Source organism: Phaseolus vulgaris, chromosome 6 (genome assembly GCF_051622355.1).
Source record: "Phaseolus vulgaris cultivar YP4 chromosome 6, ASM5162235v1, whole genome shotgun sequence".
Classification (NCBI taxonomy): Eukaryota; Viridiplantae; Streptophyta; class Magnoliopsida; order Fabales; family Fabaceae; genus Phaseolus; species Phaseolus vulgaris.
Window position 1 is genome coordinate 28386474 of NC_143503.1, and position 27689 is coordinate 28414162.

At 31.2% G+C, this 27689-nt stretch overlaps 4 protein-coding genes across 4 annotated transcripts; 3 read left to right on the forward strand and 1 right to left on the reverse strand.

Moving 5' to 3' along the window:
* Positions 1–419: 419 nt before the first annotated feature.
* On the reverse strand, positions 420–8618 carry RRP41 (3'-5'-exoribonuclease family protein). The gene is made up of 12 exons (XM_068639756.2): positions 8415–8618; positions 5198–5264; positions 4299–4345; positions 4152–4212; positions 3949–3984; positions 3776–3843; positions 2562–2640; positions 2441–2477; positions 2206–2322; positions 1995–2080; positions 765–854; positions 420–668 (listed from the first exon to the last, which is right to left on the reverse strand). Exons 2-12 carry the CDS (start codon positions 5249–5251, stop codon positions 621–623), a joined length of 723 nt encoding a protein of 240 aa, XP_068495857.1. The 5' UTR covers positions 5252–5264; positions 8415–8618; the 3' UTR covers positions 420–620.
* Positions 8619–11282: 2664 nt separating this feature from the next.
* Positions 11283–13809, forward strand: LOC137831876 (uncharacterized). Its single transcript, XM_068639757.2, has 2 exons — positions 11283–12604; positions 13409–13809. The coding sequence occupies exons 1-2, from the start codon at positions 11835–11837 to the stop codon at positions 13422–13424; spliced, it is 786 nt and encodes a 261-aa protein (XP_068495858.2). The 5' UTR covers positions 11283–11834; the 3' UTR covers positions 13425–13809.
* A 3949-nt stretch (positions 13810–17758) lies between these two features.
* On the forward strand, positions 17759–21680 carry LOC137831877 (ubiquitin-conjugating enzyme E2-17 kDa). The gene is made up of 4 exons (XM_068639758.1): positions 17759–18043; positions 18894–19021; positions 20511–20615; positions 21315–21680. The coding sequence occupies exons 1-4, from the start codon at positions 17974–17976 to the stop codon at positions 21456–21458; spliced, it is 447 nt and encodes a 148-aa protein (XP_068495859.1). The 5' UTR covers positions 17759–17973; the 3' UTR covers positions 21459–21680.
* Positions 21681–25961: 4281 nt separating this feature from the next.
* On the forward strand, positions 25962–26821 carry CRF6 (cytokinin response factor 6). The gene has a single exon (XM_068641488.2). It carries the CDS (start codon positions 25962–25964, stop codon positions 26814–26816), a length of 855 nt encoding a protein of 284 aa, XP_068497589.1. The 3' UTR covers positions 26817–26821.
* Positions 26822–27689: the final 868 nt, after the last annotated feature.

Sequence of the window (27689 nt, forward strand, 5' to 3'; positions counted from 1 at the left end):
CCAATTATTTATTTTTTATATTTATATAATTAATCAGTTAACTCGCCCTATTAAAGACTTTATCTGTAATACAACCACTTATCACCAAAGCTGTCTTTATCAAACTTTATCGTACCCAAAAAGGAAATTTAGGAAACTAAGCTTTGAAATTAGTTAGCAATTAAATTGTCAATGATGATGCCATTGCTTTGTTCTCTTAGGATGCAACAACCACCATGTACACACACTCAACCAACCCACTAATTATTTTGATTCTAACTTCAATTATGAATTCTTCATTTGTTGAAGTGTTAGATCATTAGTTCCATTCTACATATCTATTTTTGGGGGATTTGTGGAAATCCAGGAACGTGGTCCCGAAATAAATCATAAATTTGTTACCTAAAGTGAAAGATAAGTGGGCAGAAATGAGAAAAAAATTCTACAACACATTTCCGTTTTATTCAGCACCGTAGCTAAAAACAAAAACGTTTCACGTAAAATACAAGAGAATTCTCATCCATAACAAAAAAAAGCACAAATGCTGAAGAACGGACCTACAAATCTGGAAAACCATGACCACGGGCCACAATGGAAGCATAAACCAACAAAAAGAGAGAACATTACTTCTGCTATAAAAACTATACACCTCGTCGATACTCTAATTGCTTTGTGTTCTCCAGCAAAATCTGCCAACCAACAAATAAATTAGGATTTAAGCTGTGAAATTAATGTAAAACATGTTTCCTCTCCGTATAATCACAAAAGTGGCAACAGGTTCTTACTTCCCGAATGTAGTTTGCTATTGCTTTGCAGCCTTCAATTGCCAGTTGCATAACAGTTTCCAAAATGTCAATTGGTAGTTTAGAATCCATCTATAGACAGTAAGAACAGAAATTAGTGCAAATAAAATTAAAATAGGAGCCTTTTTCCATTCTAAACTACGGGATATGGCAGGAAGTGAACGAAAGAAATAAGCTGGATTACAAAATACAAAAGAAAAGCATTTGAAGGTTCTCAATCTCAATCTCAACCAGCATTTGAAGGTTCTCAATAGGAGCCTTTTCATGTTCGAAACAAATACAACTTCACAATATCGATCTAAGAGGAATGCTAGCAATAAACTGACTGAAACACTGTCACTGGATGAAATCCATGCGAGTGACTCTCCCCTCTGTTTTGTAGATTATACATGAATTTCATCCTCTAATAATGTGACGGAAAGAATATATCAAGTATATTGTTAGTATTTTTCTTCAGTCTAAATTTAAAGAACTAACAAAAGATCTGCAACTAAGAAAATAAAAGACGTTAAACTGGAATTCCCAAATCAAGTGCTAACAATATGGTACAACGAGGGAAAGTAAGTTACACATGATCAAACATTAACTCGGACTAAAAAGAAGATTTGTCTAACAACCATCTAAGGGTACAGCAACAAATCACTCTATCAAGAATTCATAGAAAGTAAAATGAAGATTTGAATTTGACTTTTCTGAAGTGATGGATGCATTATAGAACGAAGTCATATGTGTTGATTAAAAAACAAATAGATTCATTCATGTGTACACCAAACTATCAAGTTGTTAAATCTGAGGTGAGCTTAGATAAGCTTCCTTTGGGGGTTTCCAAACATGCACCTACTCCCTCGACTAACCAAGGGTTAAAACTCCACTATTCCCCCTAAAGTACATTCATTACTTCAAATGAGACACATCCAAAATCTTGCAAGTCTAATAATGAGACCAATTTTGGAAGGAAGGAGAGGGATTACAGCTTCAAAACTACCAGGCCCTTTACTATAAAGAAGATGCTCGAGGGCTCAAGGGATCCACGAAAAAGGTTAATACCAGTAGCATGGAGGGTAGAAACTTTCACAATATACAAGCAATACACACCATAACTTAGGCCCTACAGTCCGGGAGGAAGCATACAAGTTTTCCTTTCTCTTGAACTAATTTACTTGGTTGACTACAAAATAAATACAGAGAAAATAATAAGATATGAGAATTAACCTGAAGAAGTGTCACTTTATCCAGTTTTGGCAGAATTCCTAGAGTTACATCAGGACCTCCAGCAGAGTCTTCTACATAGTTCAAATCTGTACAGATTCAGAAACTTCTAATAATTAGGACAGCCCGTGTGTCAGAAGTTGACGGAAACAAAAGCAGACACACCACCCTTGTGTTTTGCCAGTTCAAAATTCAAGTAAAAACACACATATACCAAGCAGACTCGTGCTGTTAAGGTATCCAGCACTGCAGGAAGTTACAAGATCACGCATAGGGATCCCAGCATCGGCAAGGGCCAAAGTTGCAGCATTTATACAAGCAGATCTAGTTCCTATAAAAGACATGTTAACATCACCCAAAATTAATAGACATTAAATGAGTATAGGAGAGAAAATGAAATGGCAATGAGAGAAGAGAATCACAAGATCCCATTATCAGGTCTTAGTTACCTCCATCTGCTTGGAGAACTTGGACATATATATCTATCTGCAAATTTAATAACTAAATCTTTAAGGGGGGGAAAAAGCAATACACATTTATACAAAATAAGTTATGAATGTGTAATAAAACCTGGGATCGAGGCAATAGATGGGTCAATATAGCTGCTTCCATGGTTTGCCGAATAACCAGAGAAATTTCAGTTGATCTCCTGTAGCATGAGAACACTTCAATATACGCTAAAGAAGTAGTTCAAAACAAAAAGTCATCCTATTATCCTTCTCTAAGAGAACCTTACAATGAGAACCATATTAAACCAATAAAGGAGAAGCAAAACAAGATGGTTAAGCCCTCGAAACTACTCAGTGAGTTTTGGCCAGAGATTGCTCACAAAAGTTAAAACTTGGAGAAAAAATTAAAAATGAGGAAGGGCAATGGTGCTTGGGATTTTGCTTTTCACTGTTCTATAATACATAACCCATTGCTGAGCATGCAGTCATCGATCTCAAAGGCATGGAGCAGCCGGCCCCAAAAACACTAAAGTAGGTTAGCGGATAGCAAGATAGCTGTCACACTGAAAATTATGTACACAAGATAAAAAAATTCTACTGTATTACAAGCACAAATTTGGTTGGAGGTGTTGGTGGGTTTGTCACGGCCTGCAGCAGGGGCAAGATGGAAAGGACATATGTGCTTGTATGCAAGGGAGTCAAAAGGAATGTTAAGGACATGATGGAGGATTCTGTTTTGATGTGTCTTATAACAGACCAATAGAGGCAGGGTGTATTTGATGGTTTTGTAGCTGCAGTTTGCAGTGCTTATAGCATTCCAATACGAGCACGGTGCTAGCTGGAATAGGATGTCTAGCTTATGCAGCAAACATTATCTATCTATTGCGTCTGGGGTGTTTGTTCATCTCTTTATTCTTGGAGATTCTTAATGTGATTTGGTTTATGTAAAAGGGTTGGGATACCCCTTTTATATCCCTCTTAATTTAATTTCATTCTTTGCTGATCAAAAAAAAAAAAAAACAAGCACAAATGCAAAATAAAATAAAATAAAGATATTCCTAATTAATAATCAAAATTCATAGTCTATATAAGTCTAAACATGCATCACCACTTTTGCAGTTAAATTCCTACTTCTGTAAAAAGATGAAAAAGTCCATTTTACAATTACAAGGTACTCTTAAGATAGATTCTGTTAATGCAACATTCACAATCATCCTAGTATTCTATGCTCCAACAATACCATTTTAACAAGTATGAAACTATGAATATATAAAAAATAAAGTAAAAGGCCAAAGGGAATAGGAAGTTAAACAAAAACAAGTAAATGAGCAAAACCTGTCACCCTTTGATTTCCTCATGCGATCTCCAGTGCTAAAATTAGCCATGCTGTACTCACATCGAACCTACAGACATACATAGCACATAAGCAGCAATTAAGTTTTCGTTACAATGCATATAAATACACTAAAAATACACACAACATATTATAACTTGAAAAAAAAACCTACCAGAGCATGGTTGCTTATTTGGCTCCTATTTTGCACCTGAAATGCAGAGGTTACTAAAGAAAAACAGCAAATCATCTAAAGCTCAAATACAACATCAAAACATTTTTATACATTTAAACTAACAAACACCCAAAAAAGATAGTTACCAATCCTCAAATTACATAGACAAATTTTCGTAAGCAAGGTAAATAATTAAACAGTACCTCTCTAGGGCCATAAACAGCAGCAATAACTTTGGTATTACCCATCTCAAATATGGCAGAACTGGTTTCAAAATGAAAAAAACTTTATTGTCAAATGCTTCAAATGAAATCACGACTTAATTTTCTGAAAAGCTAAAATTCATTTACCCATCTGCTTTGGATACAGCACCAATTTCTGCACGAATTTGTCGCATCTAGGATATACCATAAAGAGGGGAGAAAAAGGTAAGGGCAAAGATCAGGAGTGAAAGAAATACAAAATCATATATTTAGATCCTCTACAGTTAAAGGAATAGCAGTTTAGAGGATAAAGTGCAGTAGCAGTCATTGAGATTTTAATAACTTCATAGTCTGTGATACATGTACATATATTTTATCACAACCTTAACTGCTAATTTTTTAATAAACAGTAATAACTTCACCTTATCGTCTAAAGTGCATCCCCTCGTTTTGAATAGTTGAATCCCAAATACAAAACGCAGCTGTCAAATAGGACTGAATTCCATAGGCCAGACATTAAAACACTGCAGTTGGCCCCTTTTTCAACTAGCTCACTTCCTAGTAGGGCCAATGCCCTAACTCATAACTCACTAAAAAGGTTAGTTAGACATCCTTAGGGTTATAAATCCTCCATTTTCTTAATTTTATCACTTGGCAAAGTACAAATTTTCTAGCTTTTAATTGATAGTTCCCAAGGTTTTAATGTTTATCAGAACTCAAGTTCTAGTCTGCTTATTTTGAGTCAAACCACGTTGATTACTATTTCTAATCTCTTTGTATGTTTTTTTCTAGTTCAAAATGTGCCCTTGCAAATTTCCATTACCCATGGCTCAACTACATATAACCCATATCTAGCACTATCTACAGATCTATATATTCTAATTAACATAAAGCTTCAGTAATTCATGACTGTATACGAATTCATGCAGGATATTATTATTTATCAATTCTCAGTATTTCATATGCTTCGCGAGTATTTTTGACAGATCTACTTTTTTAAGAAAAAATGAGAAAAAAATAGCCCATTAAAAAAATAATAGCAGTACCTCCATGGGTCGGCGACCATCCAGGCGAAGTCCTTCTGGGCTGACGTATTCCATCCTCAGGGTCAGTCTATGGCAGTGAAAAATAGGAGACAAAGATGAGAAATAAGCAGCTGGAGTTGTGTTGTGTTCCTTTATGTTCTTGGCATTGAAGAAAAAAAGTTATATCTTCTACTCAAAAAGTTATTGAAACAAAATGGTGAGATTTTTGCAGAATCTGAGCCATTTAAAACTTTGTGTCGGTTCTAGTAGTTAGCATGTTCAGTCAGACAAGTGAGAGAGAAATTTGTGTAAATAACACTGCTCAATTGGAAGCAGACAGAATCAACTCCAGTTGCTTTGAAAAGATTAGGGTGAAAATAAGGTTACAAAAAAACAAGCAATCTGAACTTTGAACGAATATCATATAAACAAACAACAAGTATTTGCCCTCTAGGTGGGTCATTAGGTAAATAATATAGCATAGTCAATACAAGAAATTAGCAATCCAATATTCGAAGAAAACAAACTTTGAACGAATATCATATAAACAAACAACAAGTATTTGCCCTCTAGGTGGGGTCATTAGGTAAATAATATAGCATAATCAATACTAGAAATTAGCAATCCAATATTCGAAGAAAATAAACTTTACTCGAGTCACTACCCTTTTAAACATTTAAGTTTGCTCTTAATCTTAATGAGAGCAAAGAAAAAGAGGAAAGTACACCACGGACAGAAAGATATTGTAAAGGGGTCCAGGAAGCAAATTCATAACTGCGGACTATTATTATTTTTATTTTATTTTAGCACTCCCCGAATTTCAGCACATTTCTAAAGGAGAATGAGCAAGCTTTTAGTTTAAGAGTTACAGATGAAAGATTTGAGTCAATTATATATGAGAAGGACAGTGTTGCCACTCTAATTAACTAATAACATATAGTAATGATTTTGGTAACTCTCCAATTGTGCTGAAAATGATTTTTATCTTGAGTGGTATAGAAGTTCAAGATGCAGGCATTTTATGAGAGTTTTTGTGAGATTGTGATGAAAACAAAAGGGGATCTAGGGTTTCTCAAAAGAGCCACCGAAGAGCACCGACCTAGGAGGGAACCCTAAAAGAAATTCTGATCAAACAAGGAAGGGAAAGACATGTGCGAGAAGAGAAAAGCAAAGAGGAAGAGAACAAGGTATGTATTTTTCATTTGTAATCCGAATACAAGATCGTATTGCTTATATAGTCAATCCACCCCAAAGAAAAATAGAAAATAAGCTAAAACAAGTTAACATGTAACAATACCCCTCTAATTTATCTGCTATTTGCATGTCCAAAAATTTATGGGTGCTGCCCCTAGTAAGAATGTGTAAAGGTTTTTTCAGGTAATATCCCGTGATCCTCATTGCTCTAAAACCCGCCAAACCTGTCAATGCATTCAGAGAAATATGTGGCTAAGCCCTCACACACCCATCACTACCCTCCTCCTTGTTCTCCACCTAAACCACATGAATCTGTAATTTTTAATGTACCAAACTGTTTTCTATTGAATAAGGTTCATTCCAAAGATAACAAAGTCCTTTAGCTCTCTTTTCTGACTGGTGTTAGATTTCTTTGTTGTTTGGGTTTTGGAGGTGTAGCGGCTCGTATATTAGCCAATAGAGGCAACAGTCAGACTCAAAACTCCTCACTGAAACTTGGTGGAAGCATTAACCAAATTAGTAGCCTCGTACATCTGAGATAGAGTAAAAGCACATAGCACAAATGTGGGTTGAATTGAAACATTCTCACCGTCATTTGGATATCTTTCTTCAACCCTCCAAGAAAGCAGCTTAAAACATAAGCCTCTGTTAAATTCAATCTTGTAATGATTGAATCAAATTCTTCATGATACCCGTCCATTAATCTTTTATGCCTTAATCACTAATTCAGCATTGGAACATCACATACATCTCCAAACCGGTCACTTAGTCTTTTCTTGTATTCAGACCAAGAAAGCATAGAAGAATTAGAACAAGATTTTGCAAGAGGTGTATGCCATTGCAAAGCCTTGCCTTCTAGATGTACAATAGCCAGTTCCACCTAGAATTCATCTAAGGTGTGTTGAAAAAGTGAGATTACCATCACCAATCTTATGGGTGACCAAATCTTGCAACCTTTCTTTCAAAGAAAGAGTCTAGGTTTGTTGCAAAGAAGAAGCCAATTCCATAAAACGAGATTCCATATGTAGTGAAATTCATTCTTCCATCTCCTTAACCGCTTGAGGAGAACGTGTATATGTAGAACAGATACTGATACGACACAGACACGGAAATACGTATAATCTCTAAAATGTAGGACACGGGAACACAGATTTATATATCACATAATTATGAATTATATAAATTGACAATAAAGATTTATGTGCACAAGTATGTTCCAGATTATTTTTTGGAGCAGAAAGATGTTCTTCATGACTAATTCAAAATGATTTGTTTCTTATTTTTATAATTATAATAAAAAGTTATACAATAAGTTTGAGTTTTTAGAAAATCAATGTATTTTTCCTTTTTAAGATTGTGTTAGAACAGTACTAGAATTGTCAGAAATCCAACAAATCTTTTTGAATTGAACACTTCACATATACGTGTCCTATAAGTGTCATATGAGTGTGGGTGTCCGATACGAGTATCTGACATTAACCATTGGAAAGACAATCCTGATACCAATTGATAAAAACAAAAGGTGATTGATGGTTTCTCCTAAGAGCCACCGAAGAGCCCGACCCAGGAGGGAACCCTAAAGGCAATTCCGATCGAAAAAGGAAGGGAAAGACGCGCTCGAGAAGAGAACAATTCGTAACTATCCGAATACAAAATGTTTATTGCTTATATAGGTAACGATTGTCTGCTCAAAAGTCAATCCACTCAAAAGAATAACAGAAGACAACCTAAAACAACTTATAACAGATTTATACAAAGGGCAAAGAAGGGCTAATAAGTTTGATTGATAGACAGATACAGTGTAGGAGTATTTGGTTATGAAGAAGTTCAATGTTTGAAGCTTATACAAAGTTGTGGTAAGCTCCATTTTTCTTGGTTGTAAATGTTGAATTGATCAAATTAGAAAAGCATAACAAAGTTTACGAGTTTAACAGAAAGAGGATTTGATGGTGAGTGGTGACACTGCAAGGCACTATTCATGAGAAAGCAAACATTGAAAGGGTTTGAACTTTGATGACCAGGAGAGAAAGAGAAGGAAAGGTACCTGACTGACGGCGATATGTGACGGTGGCTGTGACTCTGTGTGCGGCGCCGGCGAGAACGGAAGTTGGTCTGCGCACTGCAAACGAGTGTAGTCAGGCAGGGTTCCGCTGTTCTGTGTTTAAATTTGATTTTTCTATAAAAAAAATATTAGCGGCTGAACTGAACCCGGTTTGAACCGTTTCAGCTTAGAGGGAAAGGATTCTTTTAGTATTAGTAAAATAAACAAGGAAATAAACGACCAAAGGAAAAAGGATTTGTTTGCGATGTTCAGAGTTTTTAGTTTAAAATGTGAACTTTAAAATAAAATGTGTTTATTAATGAAGTTAAAATTATTTAAATCAAATTTCAACATATTTATATATTTTTAAAATAAAAAATTGACATTCGTACTTAACATAAAAATAAAAACTTAATTTTTTATTTTGGAAAAATATTTAAATTAATTTAAATTTTTGTTTTTATATTTTGTCGAAATTTCATTTTGATGTCTATATTTTTAAAAATTTTAATTCCTATATCTTACAATTAATTATTTTTAAAAAAATGAATTCCTTGATTTTTAATTATTTGTTAATTTTTATTTTAAAACATTTTATTAATATCTGAAATAATATTTTTTATGTTTATTAAATTATTTCTTTCTTATTTTATAGTAAATTATTAATTTTTTATATAAGTATGCCTTTTGTTTTTAAAAATAGATGTGGCAAAAAGAAATACTAATTTAACCAAATCTAGGACTAAAAATATGTAAAAAAAAAAAAAGTTAAGAAACAATAAAATTACTAATTTTACAAAATATAAGAATCAAAATTACAAATTTTAAAAAATTCTTAAAATTATAATTATAATAAAGTTTTTTTTTCATATTTTTCGTGAAAGATATGCATATGCTGATAAGTTGACTAATCTATGTATCGTTTTTGTTAACATATGAGTTTTTTTAATAATATTTTTTTCATGTAATGATAGATGAATATTGTTGCTTAAGGTGTTAACATGAGATGACAAGTTAATAAAAATGTCTAACATAGAAGTTTTAAAAAAATAAAATTAAAACTAAATAAGTGTTTTTTCACTGTAACAATTTAAGTAATCTTCAAGTTATTAGACTACATCTAATAACTATCTGATGTTTAGTATATTTTGATTGATTTAATTTAATGTAGTTGTTATATTTATTCCAAGAACACTTTATATGCTTTTTTTTCTCTTGACTTTTGAAGACTATTAAAAAAACATAATAAACTTACTCAACTTCAACTTTAAAAAAAAAAACTTATTAAATCTAAACTAATTCATTCGAAATAAACAACTAGTCACTAAATACGTTAATCAATATACTCAATTAAAATCATCTAACATAAACTATCAACATCAAATAAAAAATAATAATTGATAATAACCATGTAATTTGACAAGACTTAAAGTTTTAACAAAAAAGTTTTTTTTTAATAGAGATTTTTTGTTTCTTTTAATGTTTCCTTATTTTCTAAATGTAGTTCTATACAATTTTATTATTATTATTATTCTGATTTAAGGATTAAAAGTTATATTTTCCTTTACAAATTTAGGGACTAAATGAATAATTAATTAAAAAAATAAAGATTATTGACTGTAAGAGTTAATTGCTCTGATACAATCAATAACCAACATATTTAATATTATAAATTTTCTGACAAGTTTGGTTTTAGGTTAAATGTTTGGTGGAATAAATTATAAACTATGATAAGGACAGTTTTTTTTTTCCTTAAATACATTACGGTTGAGAAAAACATCGAAGTGAGAAAAAAAAACACTAAAAATATTGATTATTATGAGAGTTTGTTTATATTTTTAAAGCTAATAATTATAATATATTAAATTATACATGTAAAAAATATTTTTATTTTATTTTTGTATCCCTATATAATTTAAAACGAATATAAAATAATTATGTTAAATATGTTTCAAGTCTCTACAAATATTTTATCATCTTATTTAATCTTTATGAATCTTATTTGTTACTTTTAACAATTTCCCATTTCGTTAGTGTTTTTTAGTCCTTATTATCAACTACAGTTAATTAAGTACCAAAAATATATAAATACAAGTTAAAATAATTAGATTACTTTTAAGAGAAAATCTCAATTAAATAACGTATTTAATATTTTTTACAAATAAGATGCTCACATGTAATATGTTTAATATATTATGAACAATAAATGTATATTATTTTCAAATTATTAATTTGTTTGTATTTATAAAATGTATTTAAATAAAATTATTATATAGTGTTTATTTTGACAATTACATATTATACACAAAGAAGGATTAATAGCAAAATATATTAATATATTTGGAAAAAAACAATTTTAAATTAGTTTTATACTGTGGAAACACTCATAGGAAAATAATGATTGTTTTATATAATTTTAAAATATTATAAACATGTTGGTAAATCACAATTATTTTGAATAAAAATACAATACTAAAAGTAAAATATTGAATAAAAATATAACTAGCTTATCTTATTTTGATTAAATAAAAGTATATTACTTAATAAATTATATAAACTTAGAAATATAATTATCTTAATTAAAAATATTATTTAATTACACTAAGCAACAGGTCATACTTTTAGTAAAATTAATATGGAAGAATTAGAAAATATGAAGGAGTTAAAATGAAAAAAAAAATACAAGAATTAAAGAAGTATATATAGTAGAGAGGAGTGAAGATATGAAGTAATTATTTTAGTTACTGTGAATGAATCTAGTTAGGAGTGTGGTGTATGTATGGGTGGTTGTGAATGAATCCACGTGGATGGGTGCAGATAGGGTTGGAAGATTAAGATTGTTGGAACAAATGTACGAGAATACAATTGTTTGTAGTGTTATGTTAGTATTTGGGTGCAGAAGGTGAGTTGGAACATAAGAAGGAAAGTAAAAGGTGGAGAAAATGAGTGTTTTGTGGTGTGCGTTGTGACACTGCACTTCTGTGTTGCCCATGTCACTCACTCACTCACTCACTCTCTTCTTCCCTACCAAACACAAAGCGGCGCGTGTATCTCTCTGTACTGCTCATTTCCAGCCTCTTATTACTCCACAACCACAACCTTACCTTTTCCTCACACTTACTTCCGCTTCTCTCTCAAATACCATTTTGAGATTTTCATCTTCTCTCTCCCAACATGCACTACATTTAGATCCAACACCATTCATCTTCAATTCCCTAACCTTCCTGCATTTTCATCATCTTCAATTTCTCATCATCTCATTCATCACAACACCAAAACTCACAAACATGTCCATCACCTTCCATCTTTCCACCCCTTTAACTCCTGCATTCATTTACATTCTCAAACACCATTCAACTTCCATCACATCGCCCAATTGATTCATTGCCTTCCACAATTCCCATTCATCTCATTCCCACCATTATGGAACAATCCGCACCCCAACCCCAACCCCAGCTACCCAAACCCCCCGGTTATGGAGACCCCAACTCCCAACCCAAACCGATGCTACAGAAACCCCCCGCCTACCGAGACTTCGACTCCCAACCGCCGCCTGGGCCGCCGCGAAAGCCCGTCCTCCCACCCTCCTTCCGCCCCAAACCAAAGCGCAGGGGCTGTTGCGGCGTATGCTGCTGCACCTTCTGTATCATCTTCATCATCCTCTTCCTCCTCTTCGTCATCGCTGCCGCCATCTTCTACCTCTTGTACGACCCCGCCCTGCCCGTGTTCCACCTCGGCTCCTTCCGCGTGCCCAAGCTTAACGTCTCCAACAGCAACGACGGGGCCTACCTCGACGCTGACACGGCGGCGCGGGTGGAGGTGAAGAACCGGAGCGGCAAGATGTCGTGGCATTTCGGGAAGAGCAAGGTGTCGGTGTCGGCGTATGGCGGGAACCTGATTCTGGGGTCGACGAAGGTGGCGGGCTTCGTGGTGAAGCAGAAGGGTTTGGCGCAGGTGAAGGCGGAGACGGAAGTGAGGAAGCTTGCATTGGAAGATAGGCAGAGTAGAAGGCTTAAAGGCGCGGTGGAGAGCAAAATGTTGGTCCCCACTTTGGAGGTTCAAACCAAAACCAGTGTGGGCTTGCAGGGTTGGAAGTCACCCTCCATCGCCGTCACTATCGTATGCGGAGGTGTCCCCATGAGGACACTTGAAAACGGAGACCCTCCCATTTGCTCCATCACTCTCCTCAGATGGTAACCTACACTACTCACTGCTATTAATGCTTTCTATAACCCACCCATGTTCATACTTGTTTCTTAATTGTTTTTAAGTGCTAGCATAGCGTCATGGTGCGCCACATTTATATCAGATAACTATGTTTTCCAGTTATCAGGAATTTGATCACTGTATATACTATGAAAAGTCATCTATTCAATATGTTAGTTTCTCAAATGGGTATCTCTGTTTTAAACATCAGATAAGACGTCATAAGTGTTATGTTCATAGATCAGAACTTTTCAATGTACTTGTTACGTGTGTTAATTGTTAGTGTTGATGCTAGTACAATTACATGACATATGTATACGTAACTTTTATTTATAATGGAAAAACAAGAACATCATGTGTGGGGGAATTGAAGATCTGCCTTTCTTTTTTGTTATGTTCAAAACTTTCTCAAACCGGTCTACTGCCATGTGATGAATCTGATAAGCTATTCACAAATTTATGTGTTTTTGTATTTAATATAGTGAATCATTCACCAAAATGTAAAATTAATAAGGGTAGGGTGGAGTGTAGATTGTTTAAAAAAGTAAAGTTGTTTTTCATGAATCTGCTGCATAATTAATGTGCAATAAGAAAATGTAAATCCAAATTAATGGTCAACTGTCATTTTTCTTGCATTAGGTGTATGTGGTGAATAGGGTAGGGACCTTCAACGTGGCTTTTTGGATCTTGGTGGAATGCATGTTATGGTGGTCTTGAATGGCTTAATACTTGTGTGTTTGCAATTTGATTATTCTAATTGATGTTGTTGCTTGGCTTTGAATTGACCACAGGATCAAAATACGATGAGTTGGAGATGTGTTCTATACATATGGCGGAATGATGTCCACTGCGCGCCATTTAGAGGTGAAGATTTTGTGCGCTTGTATCTAAATTATTTTTTATATTCTTTTTTTCACTTTACAAAAGTAAAGGAAGAATAAAATGTAAAAAAGAAATGTAATATTCTTTGCTTAGAAAAAAGAAAAGGGTCTCTTCTACAGCAGTTTAACTTGCTGCTGGTTCTCCCGATTGCGAAGTGGAATGCACATAAGTCTAGCTTGTATTGATCAAAACATTTTTACTGGTTTTTTTGTGTGGTTGGTGATATAGGAATCATAAGTACTTGAGAAAATGTTCACTGCTTCTTTTGTGAATAAGAAGAAAACCACAGTGTGATGGAGCAGCTTGGATCAGTAGAGTAACTCAGTTTTTCCTTGTAAATTAACTAGGGAGTAAGTAGAAATGGTAGCTTTCATCAGATGGCAAATTAAATATAAGTTATGGTAGCTTTTTAAGGTGTAACGTATCATTCTCATTGGTAAACTATGGTAGAAAGAGAATTTAAAGACCAAAGCAATAATTTTGGTGAAAGAAATGGTCATCAGTTAGGAAGAGAGGGATGTTAGGTCTGCTACCTTGTGCCTAATTATTTTGGTGTAAAGTAATAATGCATTTTGGGTATAATTTCCCCATCATGGAAAGTTTTGCATTCTACATGCATGCTATTAGCTTACATGGAAACTTTTTCCTTTATCAAAAAACTAGGTATTAAGCCAGATGCTGCATCCAGCTTAACTGCAGAAATAAAATGTTTTTCAAGTTTTCAATAATTTTCTTTTCAAATTAAGTTCATTGCAACTTGCATGTGTTGCTCTCACTTCCTTAACTTTTCCCATAGAAAATTAAGCAAAGTATTTGAGCTATAGCCTTTTGGATAGAAAAGGAGTGGAGAAACAAGAATTTGTTGGGATAGTGATCTGAAACTTGAAGCACATTTAAAGAAATTTGGGGTGTTGTTTGAGCACAACACCCTATCAAACTCCCAAATGGGAAAAAGAAGAAGCAATAATAATGTGATTGAATTGAAGCAAAAGCAAAATAGGGCTTAGGGCAATTAGATAAATGAATAAAATGATTGTTTAGCTAATTTGCATTTCTCTTGCATGACACTCATTACTTCTACTTTAGGTAAAGAATTGACTCAACTTCGTATAATAAGTGTTTTTATTTATTTGGATTTTAAATAGTTCCGTTAATTTTTTACACAATTGATTAAAGTGACGTGGCAATTATTTAAATTTAATATATTTTCATTTTTCATATAACAGGTTTTTTGTAATTTTTTGTTTTGAGAAAAAGTAAACATTTTATTGTTTTGTTTTTAGTACATATTAGCTAAAATATGAATGGTTTTGATATATCATGTGTTGCTCTATCTATTGTTTATATGCATTTTTTTTCCAATTATTATTGAATGATGATAGAAAGTTAAATTTAATGATATTGTTAAGTTTTTTTTTTTTTTTTTTACGATTTTTGTGTTCTAAAAGTGTTACTGGTTTTATTAAAAAAAACAAAAAAAAATATAATGGCTAAATAGCACAAAAATTATTAATTGCGAAGAAAACTTATTTCCTCGATTTACTTTTTCTTAGTATCTCTTAATTTAGGTTTGAAAATATAGAAATTTGAGATAAATACTACTATTCCATGGACTAAATTATATTTTTCTTTTTTTTACCACTTTTCAAGTTTAAATTAATAATTAAAAAGTTACTATTTTATTGAATTGATAAAAAATACACATTTCACAAATTAATATATGTTATTTGTAATACTTTTGGTTACATCACCTAAAAACATGTTTATATATATATATATATATGATGTATCTGAAATAAAACAATTAAAAGGAGATTATGAAACTTTAAAGTTGTTATTGAGAACTTTATCACCTTCAACATCCTATTTTTTTTTCTCGTGTAACACTAACAAATATCTTAATTTTTACATTTTATTCATTATAGTGTATTAAACAATTAAGGATTTTTGAATAATTTATATTTAATATCACTAATACTGACATTAACTTACCTACATACATAAATATTTAGTTATATTTTTATAAGACACCTGATGAATTTGACTAAAAAATATGCTCTTGTCATACTATAGTATGTTATCTGTCCACACAATGACGTGAACATAATAATTAAGTCCTCTTATATTTAGCTGAGATGTCAAGTTGCATAGTGATGTTTAACATAAAAACTTTTTATAAAAAAAAAAATTAAGTCTTCTTATATGACACGGTAAATCCATGTGACCTGTCAGACCAAATATATTTCAAACTGCAAACATAGTTATATGAACATCTCTCGACTCTCACCACTTGATAATTTTTTATTAATATGATTATGAGATGTTCGAGCGTGAGACCAAACCAATTATTCACAGTATCAAAATAATCTTTGGTAAGCCTTTTTGTACTTCTCAACTCAGGGATGGGGGCTGTAAATCGTCCAGATTAGTGGTTGAGCTAATCACCTCGATCCCTTGAATTCTAGTAAGTTTTCTTGCGCTTCGCAACTCAAGGCCAGAAGTTATGATTCAGATTGGTGGTCGTGCTAATCACCATGATCACAAGGCGGGTAAGACGATGTAAGGATCGCGATCGATGCATGTGTATCCCGTATTAAGAGAGTCGTAACATGAATCACAATAATAATATCATAATTACAAATATATTAAATATTATTATATATTAATGATATTTGATACTATTATGTACTAATTGAGAATTATTGGATATGATTTATGGTTACAATAATTTTTTTTATCAAGACACTACAAGATTTAGATAATTTAATGAAAGTAAAAATCACAAATTTTCACTATTTTTTTACTAAAATGGTTTTTTTATTTATTTATCAAAAATCCAACGTGTTAAAGAAATGTAAGGATATCAAAGTAAATTTTTGTAATGTGACTTTAAATAAGCAGTTAACGATTTACTTAATGAAAGTGGTTGAAACTCAAGTGAAAATAAATATATTATGTAAAGATTAGTTAGTTTTAGGTTATAGTCTAATTAGGATATAGGAAGATTTCAAAACTAACATTATTGTTAAAGATAATATCTTACTTAAATATTTAATTTTATTTGTAGAAATCAAGCCTCCACATAAAATATTTGACCATATTGAAAAAAAGGGGTGAAAGTCACTTACTAGAAAAAAATGCCATTTCAAAATAATAGTTCTTTTAGAGTAGTTGAAAAGTTGATGATATTTGTTTCTTAAATTCGGATTAACTGACTATTTTTTTTAATTAGTGTGTAATAATTATTACTTTAAAATGAAGGAAGCGATATATAAAGTCAATTAAGAGCACATGAATAACATCAATCAAGTTTACACTGGACCAACACTAATTCTGATGCTCCTATGGCACAAATTTAAATTATTAATAAATATATCGCACTTAAAATAATGTGCTTTTAATTTTCATACTTTTGCGAATGTGTAATTTTAATATCAATATAAGTTTAACTACAGATTTGTTTCTCTAATTTTTAAAATAAAGTAATTTTGGTTAATTGTTAATTTGTTATTTATTTAATAATAAAAATTTATATATATAACTGACAATAGTGCCAGGTACTCATTTATAAAAAATATTAATGTTAAGGTTTTTAAAAAAATGTCATACATGTTATTTTAACAAATATGTTAATATTTTTTTAACAATTGAATGATATATTAACTATAAACTAAAATTACTTAATTTTAAAAGATAAGTAAGTAACTAAAATTTTATAAAGATTAAAAAAGTGAATTTAGAGCAAAATAATTTTACTGCCTTCGTTTTTTCAATTGAAAAAAAAAAATCTTTGGGATATGAAAACGTAAACCTAACTACAATTAAGAATTTAAACCCAATCCAATGTCACTCATTGCGGAGTCTAGTTGGATTGGAACGAGTGGATTAAGTTCTCGTTTATACTTAAAGATATTGTAGAAAATGTGCAAGAAAGTAATTTTAATATTTTTACATGTTTTATTTAAATATTTTTTATTTATCAATTATTTTAAAATTAAAAAAATACTCTTGATTATTATTTTTTCAATCATAGATTTATTTTTATTCTTATGAAAGAAAAGAAAAGTATTATAAAAAGTTTAAATAAGTAATTGAAACAAATAATATAATTTAAAAGCTATTATTGGCTTAAATGAAAAAAATAAAAAGATGAAAGCAGTAAAAATAATTAAAAGAAAGATAAAAACAATAAAAAAATGTTCCTAAAAATAAATAAAAAAACTCAAACATTAAAAGAAAAAAACACGGGTCTGTGTTTTGGCCGCGCAAGATTAGTAAAAATGGATAGCGATTTTAGATTTGTATTTGTATAATTATATTGTCTCTTTCCTTACTTAGTCATATCTGCAACTTGGTTTGGTTTTCGCTTCCTCCTTTGTTTCGTTCAAGAGGGACCTCTCTCTCTCTCTCTCTCTCCCCGCAACGCTCCCTTTTCTTCGTAGATCGAAAGTGAATCTTCTTCTGTTCTTTTTCCATGGCCTCCAAGCGGATTCTGAAGGAGCTCAAGGACCTCCAGAAAGATCCTCCAACCTCTTGCAGTGCCGGTACAATTCCCTTAACCCAATTCCTCTTCTTTTTGCCCCTTTTCGCGTTGTATCGACCCCAAACTTTAATTAAGCTTCCTATGTTGATCGATCTATGAGTTTTAGAATTTACAAGTATCTGGGTCGTTGTTTTATTTTTTTTCTATCTGTCTTTGTTTTATGGGTTTGTCTTGATTTTGTTGTGGTTACTAGATGGTGGTTTACGTGTATGAATGTAATAAATTTTCAATTTTTGAGGTGGTAGGATGATATATTTGTTGCGAGCTTCTCACCCCAGGGCGTGACTTTAGAGGATTATTCTCAATACTATATCTTGTGAGACCTTTCTGCTAGTCAGAAGCTTTTCATGGTTAAGGGCAATAATTAATAACGAACGATTCACAAGTTTGTTGTTTCTTAAATTTTCTCGGATTTCTTTCTTTATTTTAAATTAAATCCCCTTCGTGTTCTTTCCACTGAAGCTAATCAACCCTGCATTTGAAGTGCAAACGCCGCGACTGTTAGAATCTCTATTACCTTCTTTTATTAGAGATTTTCTCCAAAGTCTGAGATTCTTGAGTTGTGGATTTGCAAGAACTATCATTCTTGAGTTATTATGATTATATATGCTTTGGTTGTTGAATGCATTGGAAGATTACTCTCATGTTATGATTATATTTTACTGATATATTATTATCTGAAGTGAAGAGTGTATTTTCAAACAAGCAGATGTAACTTGTTAAGTCTGTATATATTTGAACATTTTATTTAAACTCCATTAAGTCTGTATACATTATTCCATTATTCTCTGGTTCCATATTTCAAATTAAATGTTAAGTTTATTGTTTTCTGATGATTATTACCTTCCCAGGTCCCGTAGCAGAGGATATGTTTCATTGGCAAGCAACTATAATGGGACCCCCTGACAGTCCTTATGCTGGGGGTGTTTTTCTGGTTACTATTCATTTTCCTCCTGATTATCCTTTCAAGCCACCCAAGGTATTGCCTTAGCGTCCTGCTCAATACAATTTCAACAATTCTGCCTTTATTATATCTATGCTAGGATAGTGGACCTTTTTCCGTTTATATTGTTACATTTTCTTCTTCTTTTTCCTGAATTTTAGATTGTTCCTGCCATTTGTTGATTAGATTTTATGGAGTTTTTTTAAAGACATTTTTATTTCGATTTCAATAATCCAATGCTTGCTTCTTCACTGTGCTGTTAAAATCTTGTCATAATGTAACATGAGTGCCTTGACTGAGATTTTTATACTAGTGATATGTTGAATCTTGGCAGTGACTAATTTGTGTGCTAAATCACAGTCTGGTGGCCTTTTTGGGGGGCTGATGAATCCTTACTATTTACTAATGGAAATGTTGTTATTTTATATGTAGTGGACTATTCTAGTTTTTCAGTTGTTGAGTTTTATTTTCTGCTTAGAAGTTCACAATATGGGCTTGCTGGCTGGCTTGGGATAAAAACAAATATTAGTTTTCCTGATTGGGTATGCAAATATTAGCTTAGAAGCTTGTGTGATGTTTTCACATGCTGAAGTTTCTAACAATTACCTGTAGAGATGGAGCCACCTCATCAAAACAATTTTTTTCAGTGAGTAATAAAAAGTTAAAAAAACTAGAAAAATATTGAATTCTGTAATTATAAGCTGTGAAGGTGCTAAGTTTGAAGTAGCCACTACTTGGAGAATGCAACTAGGAGTAGTGGATGTTGTTTTGGGATATGCTTAGTGAGGGGATCAAAGGAGTTGAAATATTAACTTTCAAGGGCATGATTTTGGGGTCAGAGCAGTTGGGGAGAGGAGAGAGTTATTAGAAGATATGACCGTGGAACTGGTGGTTACTCAATATCTATACGACAGAAAAGCCTTTTTTTCTTGGTTCAGAGAACCCATTGACCATCAGAAAGATCCAGATCCTTCATGTGATAGGGTGTACTTTAGAGAGTAAAGTGTAAATAGTAACTGTTGTAGAGAAAATGAAGAGAGTTTACAAGTAACATGTTCATAATTGTCCATGTGCTTGTATTTTATAAAAATACCAACCATTTTTATCTTTTTTCATTCATAATCATAAAATTCATACTTTATTCATCCAATTCACCATGAGTGGTGGTGTATGCAAATAAATTTACTGTGGTTTCTGGTTTCTTTCACTGAGGGCTTGTATCGTTACTCTAACTTTACCTTCAAATCATTCAACAGAAGTTTGTGTGGTTGCACCTTAAAGACAGAACAGAATAAATTCTCTAGTTTAGTGATCTGGATTCGCACTTTCTATTTGATATTTCAGAATTTAGATTTGATTTATTTGCTTAGAAAGTATGTGTTAACCTCTCTTCTGTCTTTAGGTAAATGGAATGAGCTTTTCCGATGACTTTTATGTTCACGATGTGACCTCCAATTCACATAAAGTTCCGTTTTTTCAATGCTTTAACCCTTCTTTTTCTGTATGTCTACTTTATTTCTTGCAGGTTGCATTTAGGACCAAAGTTTTTCACCCAAATATCAACAGCAATGGTAGCATTTGTCTCGATATCTTAAAGGAGCAGTGGAGCCCTGCCTTGACAATATCTAAGGTCATGACTGTACTAAACTTCTTAATGCTAATATTCAATAGCTTCACTTGTGTTGGAAAGGTAGTTTTGTAATACAGCAACAATAAATCACAAATATTTTCTGAGGCAAAGAATATAAAAGTAATTCGTAGAAAAATCCATCAGTTAATTTAGCATCGTGTTGTACAAGGTTACAAACCTATGGTATCAGGATGTCTTGCCATAATCCCGAATATTGATGGATAAGTATGCCATCGGGGGAGTGCAAGAAACATATTCTTTCTAATGCATTTTATGCTATTGGCTAAAATTTATTGTAAATTGTAAATCATGAATAAGACTCATTAAATATGATTTGGAACCCACTAAATTTTATGATTTCTAATAAATTTCACCCAATAGTAGGGTGGGCTCTTTCATTTCTCATGTTATGAAAAATATCTTGGGTATATTTCAAATTCTGGGGTCTGGACTGCGTGCCATTCTTGTAGCATACTATGTTATTGCATGCATCTGTCTCGCCTTCAAAAGCCTAAGTTGTGGCTAGTAATATTATATCATACAAGGAACATTTCTTAATGTGGTCTTGTTGTTGGGAAACTTTTTCTGGGGGAAACATTAGAAGGCCTCCCATTGCAATGAATTATGTATGGTTGCTGTTTCTGTTGGACTATTGCTGTTTTTTAAATGGGTGGGAAGGGTTTCAATTTCCTTTTTCAGGTGTTGCTCTCCATTTGCTCCCTGTTGACGGATCCAAACCCAGATGATCCCTTGGTGCCTGAAATTGCTCATATGTACAAGACAGACAGGTCCAAGTATGAGACAACTGCTAGGAGCTGGACTCAGAAGTATGCAATGGGTTAGCATGTTGGAATGAGGCCTTATATTATATAGGATAGGACGTGTTCCTTCCATTTGTTAAAAGACATTAATGTATAATCTATCTTTCCATTCCCTCTGTTGACTTGTGTCGAGGATAGGTGTTGCCCACATACATCTGTGAAGACAATAGGGAGGATTTTTAGTGTGTTTTGTATGAAACTTCTCCTGTGATTGCTGGGAAATATCAGTTGCTTATGTTCTTCAGTGTGTTCACATTTATTATCTTTGCATGCTATGATGATTCCTAGTTCCTACAAGTTACTTGGATTCCTTAACAATAGTTCACTTCTTTATGACTTTATATATATCATTATATGGATAAATATACTGAAATTGTATTTATGTTATTGACTATAGAATCATCTTCTGTTCTGTTTGGGGAAAAGTTATAATTTAACTTTAATTAACTAGGTTTTATTTATCTTGTTTCAAACTCCAACAATTATATTTTCTTATTACATAAAGGTGTCTCAAAAGTTACAAGAATACATGAATCACTTTTAAACACATCTGAACAAAAATCAAAGACCAAATACAGTGGGTCATTTCTATCATTGTGTTGACTGTTGAGAAAGGAAACGTGCTATCATCTTGTGTATTTATCACTGCAAGGTGATTCTATTTATTTTATTTTGTTGAGACAGACCAACATATTATTTCTTGCTTTCAAGAAAATTTATATGAATATTTTTTACAAAACATGTTTTTAGTCATTCCTACAAATCATAATTCCTATAATTTACCATTATAAAAAAATACAAGACTTTTGTGTATAAAAAATCATGATTTTTGTCTATTAAAAAGTTCTCTCCTGAATAAAAAATAATATAGTTAAATAAATGTTATACTATTGTCGTATTAATAATAACATTGGGTGATATAAAATGGTAGTTAATATAAATAAGTTATCTATTGCACTTAAAATAATTGATCTAATATTTTAAATTTTAGATGTGGCACTCTATCTTGACGCTGGAACCAGTTAATCTATGTTGGCATTGATTTAAATATCTTTTCTTGCTTAATAACAAAAAAAGGTAAAGTTATTGTAAAATATGTCCGCTCTAAAACGGCGTCATGATATTAATTATTATTGTTAATTTTAGAATTTGAAACTCCATTATAAAAGGTGTATTTAATTGTTCTTCGTCTCTCTCTATTACTATGTAATATAAAACTATTAAATATATAAAAATAAATTTTAGAAATGGAAAATTGTCTTTTAATTAAATAATATATTTTTAATTAATTATTATAGCTATACCATATAAACATTTGTCTCGAATAGATGTTTTTAGTTTGGGACGCTCCCCTTCTATAGTCTCTTGGATTGTTGGATCTCCATTAAGTTTCTGTTTCATCCGAGTATTTTTCTTCTTTATAGGTCCTTCTATAGTTTGTACAAGGTGCAAGTGAGTTGAGAGTGAAAAGTTACCTTTGGCGCTAGGTATCCTCTGGTATTTATACCTTTTGGATGAGTTTTAACTGTCATGAGTCTGCTTATGGGTCAAACAAAAGACCCAATCATACCTTAATCACGATTTATCACTGACCTAGCTTAATTACGGATAATTATGGATTTACGAACTGTGTTTTGATTAAGAGAATTATTCAACATTTTTGACCATTCGGCCATGTTAGTCTTCTCAATTATCTGGTAATACAATTTATATATCACAAATATTATCCAATAACAAGATAATTAAATTATAATCCTAATATTTAAATGTTTTTTAAGAAAACTGTCATATATTATTTGTTTGGAAATAAAAGAATAAGATTATAAATTAATAATATTACAAAAGATATATTTTTTCATAGAAATTATTAATATATATATATATATGTGTGTCAAAACAAAAATATCTAAAAAAAATGAGTTCATGGAGTTTTACCACTTTCAACATGTTTTACTCCGATATAACACACAATCATCATATATTTTTAAAAATAAAAAAATATATATATGATTTCAACATACCAATAGAGTCGATATATCTCATTTTAGATGAATCTCTAATTCAATGCACATCCTGACAATTTCAACAACATATTTTATTTTCTAAAAATATTATGTCTCGATCATATTTTCACATTATTCATAATTTATATCATCCTTCAATATATCTTTCAATCTCACACAAAAAATTTAGATCTTCAAAACATTTAAAAAATATAAAAAAATATCACAAACACGTAAAATCAATGTTTCAAATACATATATAATTAAAATTTATATAATTTAATTAAAGTAATAAATAACCTTTAAAAACGATTTTTTTTTTTTACCTTGAGAAAAAATAACTTTGCACTTAAAGCAAAATAGAACTAAGTATAGACTTGGATTTCTTTTATATTTTTGTTTGAACAAAAATATCATAAAAAATCTCATTCACCAAACTCTAACGGAATCCTAAAAATCAATTTTAAAGTCTTTACTCAATATTAATACAAAGTTTTGCAACTTCGTAAAAAAATTTATGCGTTTAAAGTGCTCATATATATAATATGTATTTCTCATTGAAATCACATCAAATAATTCCAAGACTTTAAAACTCTAACATTTAACTCCCTTTCAAACTCAAACATACTTTATTAACTACTTTTTAATTTGATAAACTTCAAAGAGTTCTTATCAATTAACATTTATTTCACACAACAAACAACTAAGAGAATTTTGGAACTTGTGATCACCTCAACTTCACATTGAGATTCTCTAACCTATAGTTCTATTGAAAGATCAAATTAGTTTCCTTACCTTATTAGAAGTACGAGTACTCACAACAAGTTAAAACTTTTAAAGAAAGCACAAATAACTTAAAAATACACCAGAGAGTCTCGCTCAGTAATTTAAACATATCACTAGTAGGACCCTGAGCTAACAAAGACTAATCTAACATGCAAGGCACATGTATCTAGGTACACAGGAAAATCCAAAAATTGGTTCAAAGAAAAAAAAATTGAATTTATTCAAATAAAAAATCTGATCGGACAACTTTTGCTCTATTCATTATCAAAAGTCTTAAGGTGATATTTGATCATCAAACTCATGAAGGATAAAATCAGATTTATAAAGAGAAGACGTGAGGATCTGATAAAAAATAAAGTTAGATTTATAAAGAGAAGAAAAATAATAAAAAAAATCTTTTACAAATATACAATGATTGTTTTAAAATAAAACCAAAATAATTGAATTTCCTATTTATTTTAACTTTTATTTTAATAATAAAATATTTAAATATCACCTTAATTATATTTTTTTTACTTATATGTCCTTATAGAATGTATATTTTTAGATTGTTTATTATTATACAAAATTCATATATTTTGATAAAAAGATATAATACAAACAGGATAATATTATATTATATTATAAAATACAATCTTAAATGATCTTACTCTAACTATATTCCTGTTTTACTGAAATGGCTAGATGTAGTTTTGATTAGTAATTTTCTTCAACGGATTTTCTTAAATAGTGATTATTTTACTTTTAAATACAGAATATTTGATTTTTTTTAAATTGTAAATTTAGTCAAAACCTGAATTTTTAATATTTTTTATATATATTTTTTATTAAATTAAATTGTAAACCTGGTATGTTGATTTAAAATATCGCAGAGATTAATTTCATTAATTTAAATATAAGAAAGAAATAATTGTTTATTATTTTGATTAATTAAATTGTAAACCTGGTATTTTGATTTAAAGTATCATAGAGATTAAATTCATTAATTTAAATATAAGAAGAAATAAAGATAAGGATTTCATTAAAATTATGGATTCTTTAAAGAAAGAAATCAAATGTCTCCATCTGTAAGAATGTGAGATCAAAATTGTCGACAGAACAAAATGTGAAAATAATTTTTATTTTTTTTATATAGAGAAATTTCATATCTGAATAATCATAACTTTTTTTCCTAATTTTTTTTTCTAATAGCTTTTTTTTTTAAAAAAAAAAAACATCTGGTAAAGATATATATGGAGAATTGTAAATCCAAAATAACAATATCAATCCATAATCTTGTACTTTTAATTTTAAGTTTATAAATTGTGGATAAATATTTTCGAGATATTTGTAATTTAAATTTTATACTAACTTTCATTTAAAATCAGTTATTTTGACTGATATTTAGTTTAATTATTTATATTGTATTATTCAATTACTAATCTTATATAGTATCTTAACATATTTATAATGAAGTTTAAAAATTAAAAGTAATATTTTTTAAGTTTAAAATAAAAGTAACTTAATTATTTAATAATATAAAAGAAACCGAATTTAAAAAAGATAAAAACTAATAAGAAGATCAAGAATAGAAAAACTATGATATTAGGAAAGGAAAGATTTGAAAAGAAAAAAGAAATTGAAAATCATAATCTATAATAAATTATATAAAACTGAAGCAGCATAAAGGTGACATGTACACGAGTGAAAGACGTACAATTCTCTTAGTGTAGGACTCTCTCTGTTTTGTTCACTCCATGGAAACCATTCTGAGGGAGGAGAAAGTTGTCACTTACATGCATGTCAAACATGGCATTTTGAACCAAACACCAAAGATAGTTAGGATTTCTATGATGGATCCCTATGCCACAGATGATGAAGATGAAGGGTTGGTTAACCTTCCTAAAATAAAGAAGATTGTGAATGAAATCAGAATTGTGGAGAAGAAGCCTTCAACCACTGTGTCAATGAACCAACTTTACAAGGAAAAAACTGAAGAGCGTGGTAGAAGAAAACTTAGAGGAGTTCGTCAAAGGCCATGGGGAAGATGGGCTGCAGAAATAAGAGATCCTGTGAAGCGAACAAGAGTCTGGTTAGGGACTTTTGACACTGCTGAAGAAGCTGCCATGGTTTATGACAAAGCAGCTATTAACTTAAGAGGTTGCAATGCTCTCACTAATTTCATCATGCCTCCTACAAGGGAAGACAGCCACAGGGATGCTATTTCTTCTGAGTATGGTTATGATGAATCTCAGGATAGTGTGACTGGTTTGGTTGAGAATGTGAGTGATTCAAGTAAAGAGTCTCATCTGCCTTCACCCACTTCTGTGCTGGGACTTGAACATGAGAAACTTGAGTTAGAAGAAGTTTTTCAAACAGATGGTTTGGTTATAGAAGATCCAACTTTCGAAGATACTTTTTTAGATTCACAAGATTTCAATTTTGAAAATCATTTTATCACTGAGACTAATGTAAAACAGTTTGATGACAGTCTGAGTGATATTTCCCATTTTCTCAATGAGAATTTTCAATCCTGCAACTGGGATATAGATAGTTATTTCAACAATCTTTCTCCGTGTTCACCAAGTCCACGAAGCGAAGTTTTAGAGTGACTGAAGTAGTGTGTTGAATTAGATATACCAATTGTTGTTTAAATGTACTGAAACATCTTCTCAGATTGTGGATGTATGTTTGCAATTTGTTTTGAGTATTATGTAATGTTAACCAATTCTGGTTTTCAATTTTGACTCTGTTCTAGATTTTGATCTTTATATATTAAGTTTGAAGAGTTGGTAAGTTATTTATGTTTAGTTGTGAAAGGCTGGTGCAAAGTTTAATTTTCAGTTGTCGTGTTTAATTAATAGTTGACCATTAACCATTCCACATTCATAACACTTTTAGAGGTAACATCTCTTCTTCCAAAGAAGATGAGTTGTCTTTTTGTCTAACATTCTAAGTACAATAACTTAAATAGGCTAGATGAAGGTAGTAAGGAGGATCATGTAATTATAATTAAAGATGTATATAAAGACTGCATTTAACTGTAGAAGAAATAAGAACACAGTTATAATAAGAACAACTTTTTTGTGAAAGATACTATTGTTTGTCTTTAGGCATGTGGTAAACTGACACCTTAAAACCATTTTAAAAAATCATGTGGAAGACAGATATGATAGATGTCGGCATGAGGTGAGGACATAGGAGTAGCAGCATGATCTTTTCAAAAGAGTGTGGATGGAATGTAGTAGGAAACAGTTGTTACAAAAGGTGTATTATGAAACCAAACCATCTTCCCATACAAAGATTTTGAGTACCAAGATGAGTTAGTTGGCCCCATCAAGAGACATTGACCCATGGATTTGAAAGAGTTTATTGATTAGGGAGTAAAAAAAAGACACTGAAATATAACAGAATGGGTTGATTATTGAGTAGTTTTTTTGGAGATATTTACCTTTGTGCTCTCTGTCCTAGATAGTAGAATAAAA